The sequence below is a fragment of the Balearica regulorum genome, chromosome 2 (genome assembly GCF_011004875.1).
Source record: "Balearica regulorum gibbericeps isolate bBalReg1 chromosome 2, bBalReg1.pri, whole genome shotgun sequence".
NCBI classification, from domain to species: Eukaryota; Metazoa; Chordata; class Aves; order Gruiformes; family Gruidae; genus Balearica; species Balearica regulorum.
Window position 1 is genome coordinate 167,015,956 of NC_046185.1, and position 15,672 is coordinate 167,031,627.

General features: G+C 64.0%; 3 protein-coding genes across 7 annotated transcripts in view; 2 read left to right on the plus strand and 1 right to left on the minus strand.

The window, feature by feature from the left end:
* The first annotated feature begins 498 nt into the window (after positions 1-498).
* Positions 499-8,734, plus strand: LOC142600642 (D-serine dehydratase-like). 4 transcript variants are annotated; one of them, XM_075746886.1, is made up of 8 exons: positions 499-812; positions 1,660-1,815; positions 2,243-2,523; positions 3,147-3,333; positions 7,687-7,808; positions 7,899-8,088; positions 8,157-8,262; positions 8,343-8,537. In XM_075746886.1, exons 1-8 carry the CDS (start codon positions 793-795, stop codon positions 8,430-8,432), a joined length of 1,152 nt encoding a protein of 383 aa, XP_075603001.1. In that variant the 5' UTR covers positions 499-792; the 3' UTR covers positions 8,433-8,537. The 4 variants fall into 4 exon arrangements, with proteins under 4 accessions (XP_075603001.1, XP_075602998.1, XP_075602999.1 ...); XM_075746883.1 differs by lacking the exon at positions 499-812 and adding an exon at positions 8,668-8,734 and having other exon boundaries at positions 1,537-1,815; positions 8,188-8,262; positions 8,343-8,629; XM_075746884.1 differs by lacking the exon at positions 499-812 and adding an exon at positions 8,668-8,734 and having other exon boundaries at positions 1,537-1,815; positions 2,432-2,523; positions 8,188-8,262; positions 8,343-8,629.
* Positions 8,735-9,271: 537 nt separating this feature from the next.
* Positions 9,272-12,428, plus strand: LOC142600677 (death domain-containing membrane protein NRADD-like). The gene is given in 6 exon segments (XM_075747049.1): positions 9,272-9,285; positions 10,020-10,104; positions 10,107-10,221; positions 10,600-10,759; positions 10,848-10,993; positions 12,052-12,428. Coding segments are annotated over 6 exon segments (825 nt in total). The 3' UTR covers positions 12,357-12,428.
* A 777-nt stretch (positions 12,429-13,205) lies between these two features.
* The window catches only part of SETD2 (SET domain containing 2, histone lysine methyltransferase), a 69,611-nt gene continuing 67,144 nt past the window's right edge, over positions 13,206-15,672 (minus strand). For both annotated transcript variants that reach the window (XM_075746888.1, XM_075746887.1), the window contains exons 19-21: positions 15,208-15,288; positions 14,830-14,931; positions 13,206-14,055 (exon numbers count right to left, since the gene is read on the minus strand). In XM_075746888.1, the coding sequence (XP_075603003.1) occupies positions 13,894-14,055; positions 14,830-14,931; positions 15,208-15,288 (345 nt within the window). In that variant the 3' untranslated portion in view covers positions 13,206-13,893. The remainder of the gene's footprint in view (positions 14,056-14,829; positions 14,932-15,207; positions 15,289-15,672) is intronic.

The following is a 15,672-nucleotide window of genomic DNA, read 5'->3' on the forward strand; positions in this document are numbered from 1 at the left end:
AGCCGTGTAACCGCGTGTCACGAGCGTGGGGGGTCTCAGCAGCTGCGCACCCATGTGTCACGAGCGTGGGGGGTCTCAGCAGCTGCGCACCCATGTGGCAGGAGGGTGGGATGTCTCGGGAGCCGTGCACCCACGTCACGAGCATCGGGTGGTCTCGGCCGCTGTGTACCAACGTGTCACGAGTGTGGGGGGTCTCAGCAGCCGTGCAGCCACGCGTCACGAGTGTGGGGGGTCTCAGCAGCCGTGCAGCCACGCGTCACGAGTGTGGGGGGTCTCAGCAGCCGTGCACCCCCCCGTGTCACGAGCACAGGGCAGCTGGGCTCTCAGCAGCAGTGTACGCACGTGTCATGAGCACGTGCGGCCTCAGCCCTCAGCAACCCTGTGCCAACGTGTCATGAGCGTGCCAGGTCTCAGCAGCCACGCACCCACGTGTCACGAGCGGGGGGCGGGGGGGGGTCTCAGCAGCCCCTTGCACACGTAGCACGAGCGTGCAAGGTCTCAGCCCTCCTTCCTTATCCCCCCACGGGCACGGGGCTCCGTAGCCAGCCGCTGTCCCCAAGGAGCTGGCAGCCTGTCCCCACGCTGTCCCAAGGAGGCTGAACGTCCCCAAGCGCGGCGCCCGTGTCCTCCCCTGCCCCTGCCACCCCCGGGGGGGCCCCACGGCCGGCAGTGACCTCTGTCCCCGGCCAAGGCTGGCTGCGGGTGCCCACGGCGTCACGTGGAGCGGGCACCAGCGAGGCCACCGGAGCCACCGGAGCTGAGCCGGGAGCAGCCGCCGCGCCGGACAGAGGGATGGACGGACAGACGGACAGGTGGGCAGGGGGAGGGCTGGGCGCTCAGGGTGCCACCGGGACCTTCACCCCGGACATCCTTGCGGCGGGTGCTCTGGGTGTTTGGGGACGCCCACGTCCCGCTGCCGGAGGGCACGCGTGTCCCCGTCCCGCCTGGGCAGATGTCCCTGTCCCCGCGTCCCGGGCCCGGTGTCCCAGTTCCCAGGTGTCCCAGTCCCCATTCCCGTAGGTCCCAGTCCCAAGTGTCCCTGTTCCTGGTGTCCCATATGTTCCACTTCTGGTGTCCCTGTTCCCAGTATCCCTGTCTCAGGTGATGCTGGTGTCCCAATCCCAGATGTCCCAGTCCCTTACGTCTCTGTTTCCATGTCCCTATCCCAAGTGACCCAGCTGGCCCAGTCCCAGGTTTCCCATTCCCATAGGTCCCAGTCCCAGGTCTCCCAGTCCCAGGTGTCCCCATCCCAGCTGTCCCAGTCCCAGGTGTCCCACCCAAACCACCCCTCAGTGCTGGGTCCCATGGGGGGGGCAGGGACCCACAGCAGCCGCCTTTGTGCCCACGGGGGTGGGTGCAGAGTGGGTGCAGGTTTTGGGGGGTGGTGGGTGCAGGTTTGGGTGCAAGGTGGGTGCAGGATGAGTCCAGGGTGGGTACAAGATGGCTGCAGGTTTGGGAGGGTGGTGGGGGCATGGTTGGTGCAGGTTGGGGGGGGGCAGTAGGTGCGTGGTGCAGGTTTGGGTGCAAGGCGGGTGCAGGATGAGTCCAGGGTGGGTGCGTGGTTGGTGCAGGTTTTGGGGGAGGGGGGATGGGTGCAGGTTTGGGTGCAGGGCTGGGTGCCGGGCAGGTTGCCCCCTGCTCCCTGCCCGCTCCCCGCAGCACCAGCACGTGGCTGGGAGCCCCCCTGGAGCAGTTGCCCACCCCGGCGCTGACCCTGGACCAGGCGACCATGCGGCGCAACGCCGAGCGCATGCGGGAGCGCTGCCGGGCCCTCGGCCTCCGCCTGCGCCCCCACGTCAAAACCCACAAGACGCTGTGAGCGTGTGTGTCCCCCCCAGCATCCCCCCCAAGCACCCCATCGCCTTCCCCATCAGCATCCTCCCCAGTATCCCCCCAGTATCCCCCCCAAGCACCCCACCACCTTCCCCATCAGCATCCTCCCCAGTATCCCCCCAGTATCCCCCCAGTATTCCCCCAAGCACCCCATCACCTTCCCCATCAGCATCCTCCCCAGTATCCCCCCAGTATCCCCCCAAGCACCCCACCACCTTCCCCATCAGCATCCTCCCCAGTATCCCCCAGTATCTCCCAGCATCCCCCCCAAACACCCCATCACCTTCCCCCCAGCATCCCCCCACCCTCCTCCCCATTATCCCATTACCCCCCCCAGCACCCCCATTCCTCCCCCCACCCCCAGCACCCCCTTTCACCCCCCACCCACCCCCCCCCTTCCCTTCCCCAGAGAAGGCGCCGACCTGGCGACGGGCGGCACCCGCCGCGGCATCGTGGTCTCCACCTTGGCCGAAGCTCGGTTCTTCGCGGCGGGGGGCTTCGATGACATCCTCTACGCGTACCCGCTGCCGGGGGGGCGGCTGGGGGAGTGTGTCGCCCTGGCCCAGCGCCTCCAAACCTTCCAGCTCCTCCTGGACAGCCCCCAGGCCCTGGCCCTGCTGCGGCAGCACCCGCTGCCCGGCACCAAACGCTGGCTCGTCTGGCTCAAGCTGGACTGCGGGAACGGCAGGGGTAGGTGACACCCCACACCACCCCACCCCCCAAAAGTAGCCCCCTAAATCCTGCCGATATCTGGGGTGCTGCAGGATGGGGGGGGGGGGTGGGTGCAGAGACGGGGCATCATGTATCTCCTCTGAGGGTCTTTTCATCCACCCACCCCCAGGATGGTCACGTTCCCCCCACCCAGCCCCACCATCTCCACCCAGGATGGGGTGTTCGAGGACACCCCCCCCCACTCCCCCCCAAAAAGCCATTCCTCAGGGGTGCTCCAGGGGGAGGAATGGCCCCTGCCCCCCCAGGCTCCACCCCCACCATCTCCAGCCACAACGGGGCATTTAAGACCCCCCCAAGAGTCGCTCTTCAAGGATGCCCCATGGGCAGAGGTGCCCCACAAGCCCCCCCCAGCCCCCACGGTGGGGTATTTAAGCTCCCCCACCCCCCCAAACCCCACCTGCACCCCCCCAGGATGCTCCACGGGGATGGGATGTCCCATGTCATGTCCCCCCTCCGTCCCCCCCCCAAAAAAAAAAACCAAACCCATCCCCATCATCTCACCCAACACGGAGCATCAACCCCCCCCCCCCCCCCAAGCACCCACACCCCCACCCAAGCCGGACCCTCCTCGGTGCCGGCAGCCGGCGTGCGGCCCACAGACCCCGCTGCCCTGGCCCTGGCCCGCGCCATCGCCGAGGGGGCACCGGAGAAGGTGACGCTGGTGGGGGTCTACGCTCATTGCGGGGACACCTACGGCTGCCGCGACGTCCCGGCCGTCCAAGCCATCGCTCGGGCCACCACCGCCGCCGTGCTCGACTTCGTCACCGCGTGAGTGTCCCCAACCCGGGATGGACAGGGTTAAAGGGAATTTATTCTTTTTGGGGAGGGGGGGGGGATCGAGCTGGCCCACCGTGGGGTGTCCCCCACCCCGTAAAACCCCGGCGGCCGGTTGTAAATGCCAACCAGCCCCATAAAAGGGGGCCCTGCGGAGCCCCCCGGGGAGCCGGAGGAGGATGCTGGAGGTTCCGGTCACCTTTGATGTGGCTTTGGTGGCGGGTTGTCACCCGGGGTGTGTGTCCCCCCTCCCACCCTTTTATCCCAGCGGGGTTTCGCATCCCAGAGGGAATTGGGAATCGCTGCCGGATGGTTCTCATTGGGGGGCGGGGGGGGTCAGTGGGGTCCCCAGCACCCCCGTCCCCCCAGGCGCTGGGACGTGCACCCCTGGGCACCCATCCTGGGGGGGGGGGCGGCTCTGGTCCCACCCCAGCAACTGTGACACCAGTTTGGGGGGGGGGGGGGGATCCGGGGGGCAGCAGGTTTCCCTGCGTGCCTCAGTTTCCCCTTTCGGGGCTCTGCCCCCACCCCCCCCACCCCGATGGACCCCACGGTCCCAGTGGGAGCAGGGACAGGGGGGGTGTCACCATCCCCCTTGCCACGCGGCCCCTGAATTGGGGGAGAGCGTGACACATCTGGGGTGCTCAGGCACGTGGGGGGGTCCCAGGCACATCTGGAGGTGCTCTGCCATACCTGGGGGGGGATGCTCCGGCACATCTGGGGGGTTCCTGGGCACATCTGTGAGGGCTCTGAGATGGGGGGCGGGAGGGGGTGCATCTGGGGGGGGCGTCCCAGGAACATCTGGGGGTGGTTTAACACATCTTAGGGGGTCTCCAGCACATCTGGAGGGGGCACTTCACATCTGGGGGTTCCCAGAAACACTTGGAGGTGCCCTGGCACATCTTGGGGGGGGGCATGGGCGTGTCTTTAGCGCATCTGAGGTATCCAGCACATCTGGATGGATCTCTGGCACATCTGGGGCTTCCCAGGCACATCTGGCATTCCCCGGCACATCCTGGGAGGCCTCCAGCACAGCTGGGGAGTCTCCAGTACATCTGGGAGCTCCCAGAAACATCTGGAGGTGCCCTGCCACACCTGGGGGGGGTGTGCCTCCAGCATATCTAGGGCTGCTGTGGCACATCTGGGGGCTCAGAGGCACATCTGGCAGTGCTTTAACACATCTGGGGGATCTCCAGCTCATATGGGTGGATCTTCAGCACATCTGGGAGCACCCGGGCACATCTGGAGATGCCTGGGCACATCTGCGTGCGGTCCCAGGTACCCTGGGAGAAGAGCCCTGGCACATCTGGGGGGCACCCTGCCTTGAGCATCTGGGGGCTCTCTGGCACATCTGGCTGGTTCCCTAGCACATCTTGTGGTCTTCCTAGCACATCTGGGGGCTCTTTGGCACAGCTGGATGGCTCCCATGAATGTTTGGGGAGCTCCCTGGCACATCTGGGACTTCCTGGGGCATTATCACCTCTGGTCCCACTCCTGTGGCACCCATGGGTGCTGGACCCACCTCCAGCCCTGCTCCCCGTGGTTCCTAGGGGTGATGAACCCATCTCTGGTCCCGCTCCTGTGGCACCCACTGGTGATGGCCCCAGGTGGGGTAGGGGAGGGCAGGGAGAAGGGACACCACAGCGGGGGTCTGCTACGGGCCACCCAACCGGGAAGACCAAGAGGATGACAGGTAGGAGCAGCCTCACGTCCTCATGGGGGACCTCAACCACCCCGATGTCTGTTGGAGGGGCAGCACAGCAGGGCACGAGCAATCCAGGAGGGTCCTGGAACGCGCGGATGGTAACTCCCTTCTCCGAGCGATGGAGGAGCCAACGAGGAGAGGTGCCGTGCCGGACCTTGTTCTCCCCAACAAGGAGGGGCTGGTGGAGAGTGTGAAGCTCAAGGGCAGCCTCGGCCGCAGTGACCAGGGAATGGTGGAGTTCAAGATCCTCAGGGCAGCGAGGGGGGCGCACAGCAAGCTCACTGCCCTGGGCTTCAGGAGAGCAGACTCGGGCCTCTCCAGGGACCTGCCTGGTAGCTACCAGGGGACAAAGCCCTGGGGGGAAGAGGGGCCCAAGACAGCTGGGTGGTGTCCAAGGGTCACCTCCTCCAAGCTCAGGAGAGATGCATCCCAACAAAGGGGAAGGCAGGAGGCCTGCATGGATGAACAAGGAGCTCCCGGGCAAGCTCAAACCCAAAACGGAAGCCTACGGAGGGTGGAAGAAGGGCAGGTGGCCTGGGGGCAATACAGAGAAACGTCCGAGCAGCCAGGGATCAGGTGAGGAAAGCTGAAGCCCTGATAGAATTAAATCTGGCCAGGGACACCAAGGGCAACAAGAAAAGCTTCTAGAGGTACAGCAGGGATGAAAGGAAGAGCGGGGAAAACGTGGGTCCCCTCTGGAAGGAAGCGGGAGACCTGGTTACGGAGAAGGCTGAGGTACTCAACGACTTTTTTGCCCCGGTCTTCGCCGACAAGTGCTCCAGCCGCACCGGCCAAGCGGCAGAAGGCAAAGGCAGGGCTGGGAGAATGAAGGACCACCCGCTGTAGGAGAAGATCAGGTTTGAGACCATCTAAGGAACCTGAAGGTGCACAAGTCCATGGGACCTGATGAGATGCATCCACAGGCCCTGAGGGACCTGGGGGATGAAGTTGCTGTGCAACGATCCATCGTATTGGAGGAGTCGTGGCAGTCTGGTGATGTTCCCCCTGACTGGAAAAGGGGAAACAGAACCCCTGTGTTTAAGGAGGAGGGGAAACAAGGAAGATGAGGGGAACTCCAGGCTGGTCAGTCTCCCCTCTGTGCCTGGCAAGATCATGGAGCAGATCCTCCTGGAAACTGTGCTCAGGGACAGGGAAAACGAGGAGGTGATTGGTGACAGCCAACACGGCTTCACTAAGGGCAAATCGTGCCTGACACATCTGGTGGCCTTCTGTGACGGGGTTACAGCGTTGGTGGACAAGGGAAGAGCGACTGACGTCATCTGCCTGGACTTGTGCAAAGCATTTGACACTGTCCCACACAACGTCCCTGTCTCCAAATTGGAGAGACCTGGATCTGACAGATGGACCACTCGGTGGATAAGGAATTGGCTGGTCGGTCACACTCAAAGAGTTGTGGTCAACGGCTCGATGTCCAAGTGGAGACCAGTGACGAGTGGCGTTCCTCTGGGGTCGGTACTGGGACCGGTGCTGTTTGACATCTTTGTCGGTGACACGGACAGTGGGATCAAGTGCACCCTCAGCGTTTGCCGATGACACCGAGCTGTGTGGTGGGTCGACACGCTGGAGGGAAGGGATGCCGTCCAGAGGGACCTGGACAGGCTGGAGAGGTGGGACCGTGTGAACCGCATGGAGTTCAACAAGGCCAAGGGCAAGGTCCTGCACGTGGGTCGGGGCAATCCCCAGCACAGCTCCAGGCTGGGTGGAGAATGGATGGAGAGCAGCCCTGAGGAGAAGGACTTGGGGGTGCTGGGGGACCAGAAGCTCCACATGAGCCGGCAACGTGCGCTGGCAGCCCAGAAAGCCACCCGTGTCCTGGGCTGCGTGTCCAGCAGCGTGAGCAGCAGGTCGAGGGAGGGGATTCTGCCCCTCTGCTCCGCTCTGGGGAGACCCCCCTGCAGTGCTGCGTCCAGCTCGGGGGGCCCCAGGACAAGCAGGACACGGAGCTGTTGGGGCGAGTCCAGAGGAGGCCCCGGAGATGCTGCGAGGGCTGGAGCACCTCTGCTCTGGAGACCTCAGGCTGAGAGAGTTGGGCTGGTTCAGCCTGGAGAAGAGAAGGCTGCGGGGAGACCTTGGAGCCCCTTCCAGTCCCTGCAGGGGCTCCAGGAAAGCTGGCGAGGGGCTGGTGCCAAGGGCAGGGAGGGACAGGCCAAGGGGAATGGCCTGAAGCTGCAGGAGGGGAGATGGAGATGGGATGGGAGGCAGCAATCCTTCCCTGGGAGGGTGCTGAGGCCCTGGCAGAGGTTGCCCCGAGAAGCTGGGGCTGCCCCTGGCTCCCTGGCAGTGGTCAAGGCCAGGTTGGATGGGGCTTTGGGCAAGCTGGGCTAGTGGAGGGTGTCCCTGCCCATGGCAGGGGTGGCACTGGGTGGGCTGGGACATCCCTGCCCACCCAAACCAGTCTGTGATGTTTCTATGATTTCCAGTCCCACTACTCTGGCACCCATGGGTGATGGACCCACCTCAGGTTCCGTTCCCACAGCGCCCAGGGGTGATGGACCCAGCTCCCGTCCTGCTCCTGTGGCACGTAGGGGTGATGGACCCACCTCTGGCCCCACTCCCATGGCGCCTGGGGTGACGTCCCCCGGCCATGCCCCGGCCACTCAGAGGGTCCCATGTCCCGGCAGGCTGCGGCAGGCAGGCGTGCCGTGTCCCCAGGCCAGCATCGGCTCCACGCCGTCCTGCAGCCACCCGGTGCCGGAGATGGCCCAGCTCACCGAGCTCCACCCGGGCAACTACCTCTTCTACGGTGAGTGAGCCAGGACCCCCCCACACCCTGCTGTGACCCCCCCCAGGGTGGGCTGCACCCCGACCTGGACCAGGCATCCTCTTCTCCCAGACCTTCAGCAGACCCTGCTGGGCTCCTGTCACCCGGAGGAGGTGGCCATCCGTGTCCTCACCAGGGTCATCGGCCACTACCCCCACCGCAACCAGCTCCTGGTGGACTGCGGGTGGGCCGCCCTCAGCCTCCACGGCCGGGACCAGGCGCCCACGGGCTGCGCCGCCATCGAGGGGCACCCTCAGCTCAGGTGAGCGCCGGGGCGGTGGGGACACGGACACGAGACACGGGTGGGGACGTGACGGCGTGTCCCCGCAGGCTGGTGGGGCTGACGCAGGAGCACGGGCAGGTGGAAGCCGTCGATGGACAGTTGGATTTCGGGCGCTTCCCGTTGGGCAGCATCCTGGCTCTCATCCCCTTCCACGTGAGTACACGCCTCGTCACGCCTCGTCACACCCCGTCACGCCCCGTCACGCCTGGCTCAGCGGCCCTACCCCCCCGTAGGCCTGCGCCACCGCCGCCATGCACCCCGTCTACTACGTCCACGCCGGCGGGAAGGTGGTGGAGCTCTGGCACCCCGTCCGTGGCTGGTAGGGAGGAGAGCGGGGAGCTGCCGGGGTGCTGCACCCACGCCGAGACCCTGCACCCACACCGAGACCCTGCACCCACGCCAGGGTGCTGCTGCACCCACATCGGGGCATTGCACCCACGCCGAGGTCCTGCACCCACACCGAGACCCTGCACCTACGCCGAGACCTCGCACCCAAGCCGGGGTCCTGCACCCACACGGGGTGCTGCACCCACCCCAAGACCCTGCACCCACCCCAAGACCCTGCACCCACCCCGGGGCGCTGCACCCCTTCCCCATGCCGGGGTCAATAAAGCTGCTTTTCCCATTTCCAGGCATTTTTGCCCCCGGGGCAGGGAGGGGACAGGCGGTGGGGGTGTGGGGGGTGTGTGTGGGGGGGTGTTGAACACCGTCCCCGCCGTTCCCAGTTCGGACCAGTCCGGTCCCAACCCAGCCGGTGCCCAGCGGGCGGACCGGGAGCGGGACCCGCACCGGGGGGGTGCCCGAGCCGAGTCCCGCCCGAAGCGGACCCGAGCCCAGCCGAGCCGAAAGGGGCGTGGTCCCGCCACTCGCAGCCAATGGCAGAGCGCCCCGCCCTGCCCGGCCCGGGGCGAGCCGCGTTCGCCCGAGCTTCGGGGCCGCGCCCAGCCCAGCCCAGCCCAGCCGAGGCGGTCCGGAGCGAACCGAGCGAAGCCGAGCGAAGCCGGATCGGACCGAGAGGAGCCGAACCGAGGCGGAGCGGATCGAACGGAGCTGAGCGGGACCGAACCGGATCGAATCGGAGCAGATCGGAGCGACTCGGCTCGCCTCGGCTCGGCTGGGCTCGGAACGAGCGGGTCCCGGGGCCGGGCCGGGGGTCTCCGCGATGCGGCGGGGCCGGTCGGTGCTGCGGGTCCCGGGGCCGCCGCCGCTGCTGCTGCTGCTGCTGCTGCTGCTGCTGCTGCTGCTGCTGTGCCCGGTGCGGGCGGGGCGGGACCGGGCCGGGGCCGGGCGGGGATGGGGCCGGGGGCACCGGGACGGCACCGGGACGGCACCGGGCTCCATCCCCGCTGCCCCGCGGGACCCGCCGGGCCGTCCCTGCCCCGGGGTGCTCCGTGTCCCCCCCGCAGCGCTTTTTGTTCTATTTCTTTTTGTCTAACTCCGGCCGGGCTCCTTTTCCTTCCCCTCGTTTTATTTCTTTTTTTTAAATTTTTTTTTTCTTTTTCTCCCCCCGCTTTATTTCACCTCGTTGCGTTTCGTTTCATTTCTTTTTCTTTCTTTTTATTTCTTTTTCTTTCTTTTTCTTTCGTTTTTTTTTCTTTTTATTTCGTTTTCTTTCTTTTTATTAGCTCATTTCCATGCATTTCATGTCGTGCCTATTTTTATTTTCTCGCTGATTAGTTCCTTTGATTTGATTTTTTTTCACTTTTCGTGCTTTCCCCTTGATGGGTTCCTGGACACCCCCCCCCCCCCCCTTTCAGCCCCCCCCGGTTCATCTCCCGCCCCCCCCCAGCCCCGGTGTCCCACGAGCACCCACCCACCCCCCCACCCCCCCCCATCCCGGGGTGCTCCGGGACCCCAAAGCCGCCCCCGCCATGGGGTGGGGGACACACACACACACAGCGGGGCTTTAGGGGGGCAGTTGGGGGGGGGGCCTGGACACCCCCTTCCCCCCCCCCAGGGCAGAGTCGAGGGGAAACTGAGGCAGGACCCCCCCCCACTCGTGCCCGCAGGTGCCCGGGCAGGGTGGGGGGTGCTGCACCCCCTGTCCCACCAGCTTCGGCGTCACCGAACCCTGCGGCCCCACCGACACCCGCTGCCAGCCCTGCACCCACAGTGAGTACCCCCACCCACCCAGCACCCTTCCCCCCCCCCCCCCCAGACCGGACCTTTTTGGGGTGAGGGGCGCAGCGGAGCCCTGGAGCCCTGCACCCCCTGCCCGTGACACCCGCTGCACCCAGGAGTGGCACCCAGCGGGGATCCACACCGGCGGGGGGGGGGGGGGGCCGTGCCTCAGTTTCCCCAGGTGAATCATGGGGGGGGGGGCACGGGAAATTGGGGTGCATTGGTAGGGACACACCACATATTTGGGGTTCCCCCACCCTGTGGGTGCTGGATCCCCTGTAAGGGGAAACTGAGGCAGGGGTGGGGGACACCGGGGGGTCCCCTAACCTTTGGCGGGGGGGGGGTGGGGGATCCCCACCATCCCCATAGACGAGGACCTGGAGGGGGAGCCAGTGACGGGGGACCCCTCGCCCGCCACCCCCGAGTTCGTGCCACCGCCCGAGGCCACCGGCAAGGACATCATCCCCGTCTACTGCTCCCTCCTGGCCGCCGTGGTGGTGGGACTCCTCGCCTACGTGGCCTTCAAGTGGTACGTTTTGGGGGTGGGGGACACACACGGACACGGGGGTGGGGGGTACGGCACCCCGAGTGACCCCCCCCCCCCCCACCGCGGGCAGCTGGCACACGTGCAGGCAGAAGCAGCAGCTGGCCAAGGCGCGAGCGGGGGATTTGGGGACGTCACCCGAGGGGGAGAAGCTGCACAGTGACAGCGGGGTCTTCCTCGACACCCACAGCCTGCAGGAGCCCCACCAGCTCGGAAAGGGTGAGCACCCACCACCCAGCCGTGGGGTTTTGGGGTGGGGGACCCCTATCCCAGGGCAGGGGTGGGGGGGTGGGGTTGTCCCCCGAATGTCATCGGGATGGGGTTGGGGAGCACCCGTGTTGCTGGGTGGGTGGGGGATCAGGGGGCGGCCGTACCTTGGGGAGCAGCTGGATGGGGTTGGGGTGCTCCAGGGAGCACCGAGGTGGGTTGGGGTGCTAGCATGGCCCAGGGAGCACCCAGATGGCTTTGGGGTGCCCCCATGGGCCCTGGGGAGCACCCAGATGGGATTGGGGTGCACCTACACCCCAGGGAGCATCCCGACCTTGGGGTTCACCCGGGTGGGGTTGGGGAGCACCCGTGCCCCGGGGAGCACCCAGATGGAGTTGGGGTACACCCACAACCCTGATGGGGTGAGGGTGCATCTTTGCACCAGGGAGCACCCAGATGGGGTCAAGGAGCACCCATGCCCCGGGGAGGACCCAAATATGGAGCACCCATCCCCCTGAGAGCACCCAGATGGGGTTGGGGAGCACTCATGCCCTGCAGAGCACCCAAAGGGGGTCAGGGAGCACCCAAATAGGTTCGGGGAGCACCTGTATGGGGTTGGGGAGCACCCGTACCCCAGGGAGCACCCACGTGAGGTTGGGGAGCACCCAAATGGGGTCAGAGGAGCACCTGGATGGGGTTGGGGAGCACCCATACCCCAGGTAGCACCCAGATGGGGGTCAGGGAGCACCCACGTGGGGTCGGGGAGCACCCATACCCCACATACCACCCAGATGGGGGTCAGGGAGCACCCATGTGGTGTTGGGGAGCACCCATACCCCAGGTAGCACCCAGATGGGGGTCAGGGAGCACCCATGTGGTGTTGGGGAGCACCCATACCCAGGCAGCACCTACATGGGGGTCAGGGAGCACCCACACCCCCGTGAGTCTCTCTCTCCCGGGACGCGGCGACACTTTTGGCACAGCAATGCCGCCGGGCGCCGGGCGATGCTTTCGGGTGCCGCCACCAACCCCCCCCCCCCCACCCCACCCCATCCCCTCCCCACCCGCAGCCCCCCGTCCCGAGGGACACCCGTTGAGCGCGGTGCCACCGCAGCGGCAGGAGGAGCTGGAGCGGCTGCTGGAGAACGGGGGTCCCGGGGGGGACTGGCGCAGCCTGGCCGCACGCTTGGGCTTCGGCCCCGACGCCATCGGCACCTTCGGCCGGGGCCGGGCACCCACCCGCACCCTGCTCAGCGCCTGGGCTGGCGCCGAGGGGGCCACCCTGGAGACCCTCTGCCAGGCCCTGGCCGCCATCGGCCGGCAGGACGCGGCTCGGCGCTTGGCGGCACCGGGGGACGCCACGTCCGCCGTGTGACCCCCCCGCCCCCGCGGGGGCTCCCCGCTTTGTTTTCTGCTGGATCTTCTTGTTGTTAAAGTGGGGTTTGTACTTTTGGGGGTTTGGGGTTTTTTTTTTTTTTAGGGGTGTCAGGGGTGGGATTGGGGCGTTGGGGACGCGGCTGGCCCAGGGTGGGCGCATTAAATGTGTCGCTTGTGTCACCAGGACGCGAGTCCTCGGGTGTCCGTGTGTCCCTGGGATGTGTGTCCCCAGGATGTCTGTCCTGGGGTGTCCATGCCCCCCCCCCCCCCCCCCCCCCAAAAATGTGTGTCCCCAAGATGTGTGTCCCTGAGTGTCCAGGTGTCCCCTTGGGTGTCCGTGTGTCCCCAAAGGTGTCCCCAGGATGTGTGTCCTTGGGTGTCCGTGTGTCCCCGTGTCCGTGTGTCCCCAGGATGTGTGTACCTGAGTGTCCGTGTGTCCCCCAAACGCGTGTCCCCAGGTGTGTCGTGTCCGTGTGTCCCCAGGATGTGCCCCCCCCCCCAGGTGTCCGTGTGTCCCCAAGCGTGTCCCACACCCGTCCCCATGAGGACAGCGGGGGGGGTGGGTGGCCCTTGGGGACACACACACACACACACACACGACACCCCCGAAGCCCCCCAAGGCAGGCGGCACCTGAAGGAAAAGAGCCGGTTTAACCCCAAATTGCGCACGGGCACCCTGCCCCGAGCTGGGTCACCCCAAAACCCCGTCCTGGCCCCCGCCACGGGGCTCATGGGGATCCTAAAAGGGTGACAGGGAGGGGACGGGCCACCGAGCCCGGCCACCGCATCCTCCGGCCACCGCCCCCCGCCCCCGGCCGTGCCAAACCTTTCGGGGCCGGGGCCGGTGTCGATTTTTTGTCATTTTTCTTTTTATTTTTTTTTTTTTTCCTCTTTTTTTTTTTTACATAAAAAGTTCCGTAAAAATTGGATAAAGTAAAATGATTTAAGCAGTAAAATCAATCTTATCAACATAGCACGAGGCCTGCCAGAAATCCGGGGGCAGCCCCGCTCCACAATATTTACATGAAAACAGATTAAACCTCGCAGAACCAAAAATAAAACCAAGGAAACAACCAAAAAAAAAAAAAAAATAATAATAACCCCAAAACTATCCTTACAAAGTGTTCCCGTGGTATCGGCACGTCTTGGGCTAAAAGAAAAAAAACAACAAAAAAACAGAAACAACCCCAAATTATCAATATATTCACATATACGTTAAAATATAATACAGAGCTCGGCGACGTGTGAGGTGCGTGCATCCAACAGCACCGCCAGGGTCGGGGAACTGACAAAAGCCCGGCTTAGCAAAGCCTGGCTTTATCTCCGCGGTTGCCCCGGCAGCATAAACCGCCTCACGCCGTAGGGAACAAAGTTTCTTTTCTTTTCTTTTCTTTTTTTTTTTTTTTTTAAAAAAATTAATAATAAAATAAAATAATAAATTCACAGGTTGGTGGTTTAAAACTGCGAATCCTGGCAGAACCGGGAATTCCGAAGCTCGGCTGCGTCTGGCATCCATCGGGAGGGTGTGGGGGGTGTTACTCCAGATCCGTGTCCTCTTTGGGTTTGTAGATGGCCCCGAATTTCTGCATGTATTTCTTGATGTATTCCTTCGTCTTGTGTTTCACGTTCTCGTTGCACTCCAGATCCTCCGGGTTCTTGCAGTATTTCAGCTCCTTGTTCATGACGCCGTGAGTCAGCTGCGTTAATAATAACCCGCCGTTATTCCCAATAATCCAAGTCTTGGGGATTCCCCAAGTTGGTTTGCTATTATTCCCTAACTATTTGTTATTATTCCCCGAATACTCCCCAACTATTTGCTGTTATTCCCCTAATATTTGCTATTACTCCACAAATATTCCCCGAGCTATTATTCCCCAAATATTTCCTGTTATTCCCCAAATATTTCCTATTATTCCCCAATTATTTCACACTATTCCACCAATAGTCCCCAAATATTTGCTATTATTCCCCAAATAGTCCCCAAGCTATTTGCTTTTATTCCCCAAATATTTCACATTATTCCCCAAATACCTACTGTTATTCTACAAATATTCCCTATATATTCCCCAAATATTTGCTGTTATTCCCCAAATATTTGCTGTTATTCCCCAGACATTCCCCAATCTACTTTGCCATTATTCCCCAAATATTCCACATTATTCCCCAAGCTATTTTTGCGATTATTCCCCAAACATTCCCCATACATCCCCCAAATATTTGTCATTATTCCCCAAATATTCCCCAAGCTATTTTGCTATTATTCCCCAAATATTTGCTCTTATTCCCCAAATATTTCCTATTATTCCCCACACATTCCCCAAGTTATTTTGCAATTATTCCCCAAATATCACCTATTCCTCCCTAATTTCCCCCCCCCCGTTCTGCCCTTTTCCCTCCCCTGGTGCCCCGGGAGGCGCTGGCGGACGGGCGCTGCCCCTCGCCGGTGCCGGTGCCGGTGCGGGTGCCGTCACCTTGCGCGCCAGGTGCTTGAAGTCCTCGGTGGTGGTGATGCGGCCCACCTTGCAGTCGGGTTTGCGATAGGGGTTCAGGCACTGCACGATGAACTGCGACATCTGCGGGACACGACATCCGGATCCGGCCCTGCCCTCGCTCACCGTCCCGGCCCCGCGGCCCCGCGACGCCCCCCACCCCCAGCCCCCGGACCCGAGCGTCTTGCGGGGCAGCGGCGAAGGGGGGAACGTCCCGGCGTCACCGAGCACCGGGGTCTCCCGCTCCAGCGGCACCAGCGCGGGACGGCGAACCCCGACAACGCGCTGCGGCGTCCCCCGGGGTCGGGTAGTCGGCGTGGGACGGTGACAAACGCGGCCGGGGCGCGGGGGGAAACTCACCTCCTTCCTGAACACCTCCTTGCTCTTCTTGGCGAGCTCGCTCGACGTGTCCGCTTCCGCCGTCTTGGGCTTCTTGGAAGACTGGGACGGGGGAAATAAAAGGGTGTGAGGGGCTGCCGGGAGTGAGCAGGGCTCTCCCTGTCCCCATCCCTATCCCCATCCCTGTCTCCATCCCCGTCCCCATCCCTGTCCCAGTCCCCATCCCTGTCCCCATCCCAGTCCCTGTCCCCCATCCCCGTTCCTGTCCCCATCCCTGTCCCCATCCCAGTCCCTGTCCCCCATCCCCGTCCCTGTCCCAGTCCCTGTCCCCATCCCTGTCCCCATCCCAGTCCCTGTCCCCATCCCCGTTCCAGTCCCTGTCCCCCATCCCTGTCCCAGTCCCTATCCCTGTCCCCCATCCCCGTCCCAGTCCCTGTCCCCATCCCTGTCCCCATCCCCGTCCCCATCCCCGTCCCTGTCCCCATC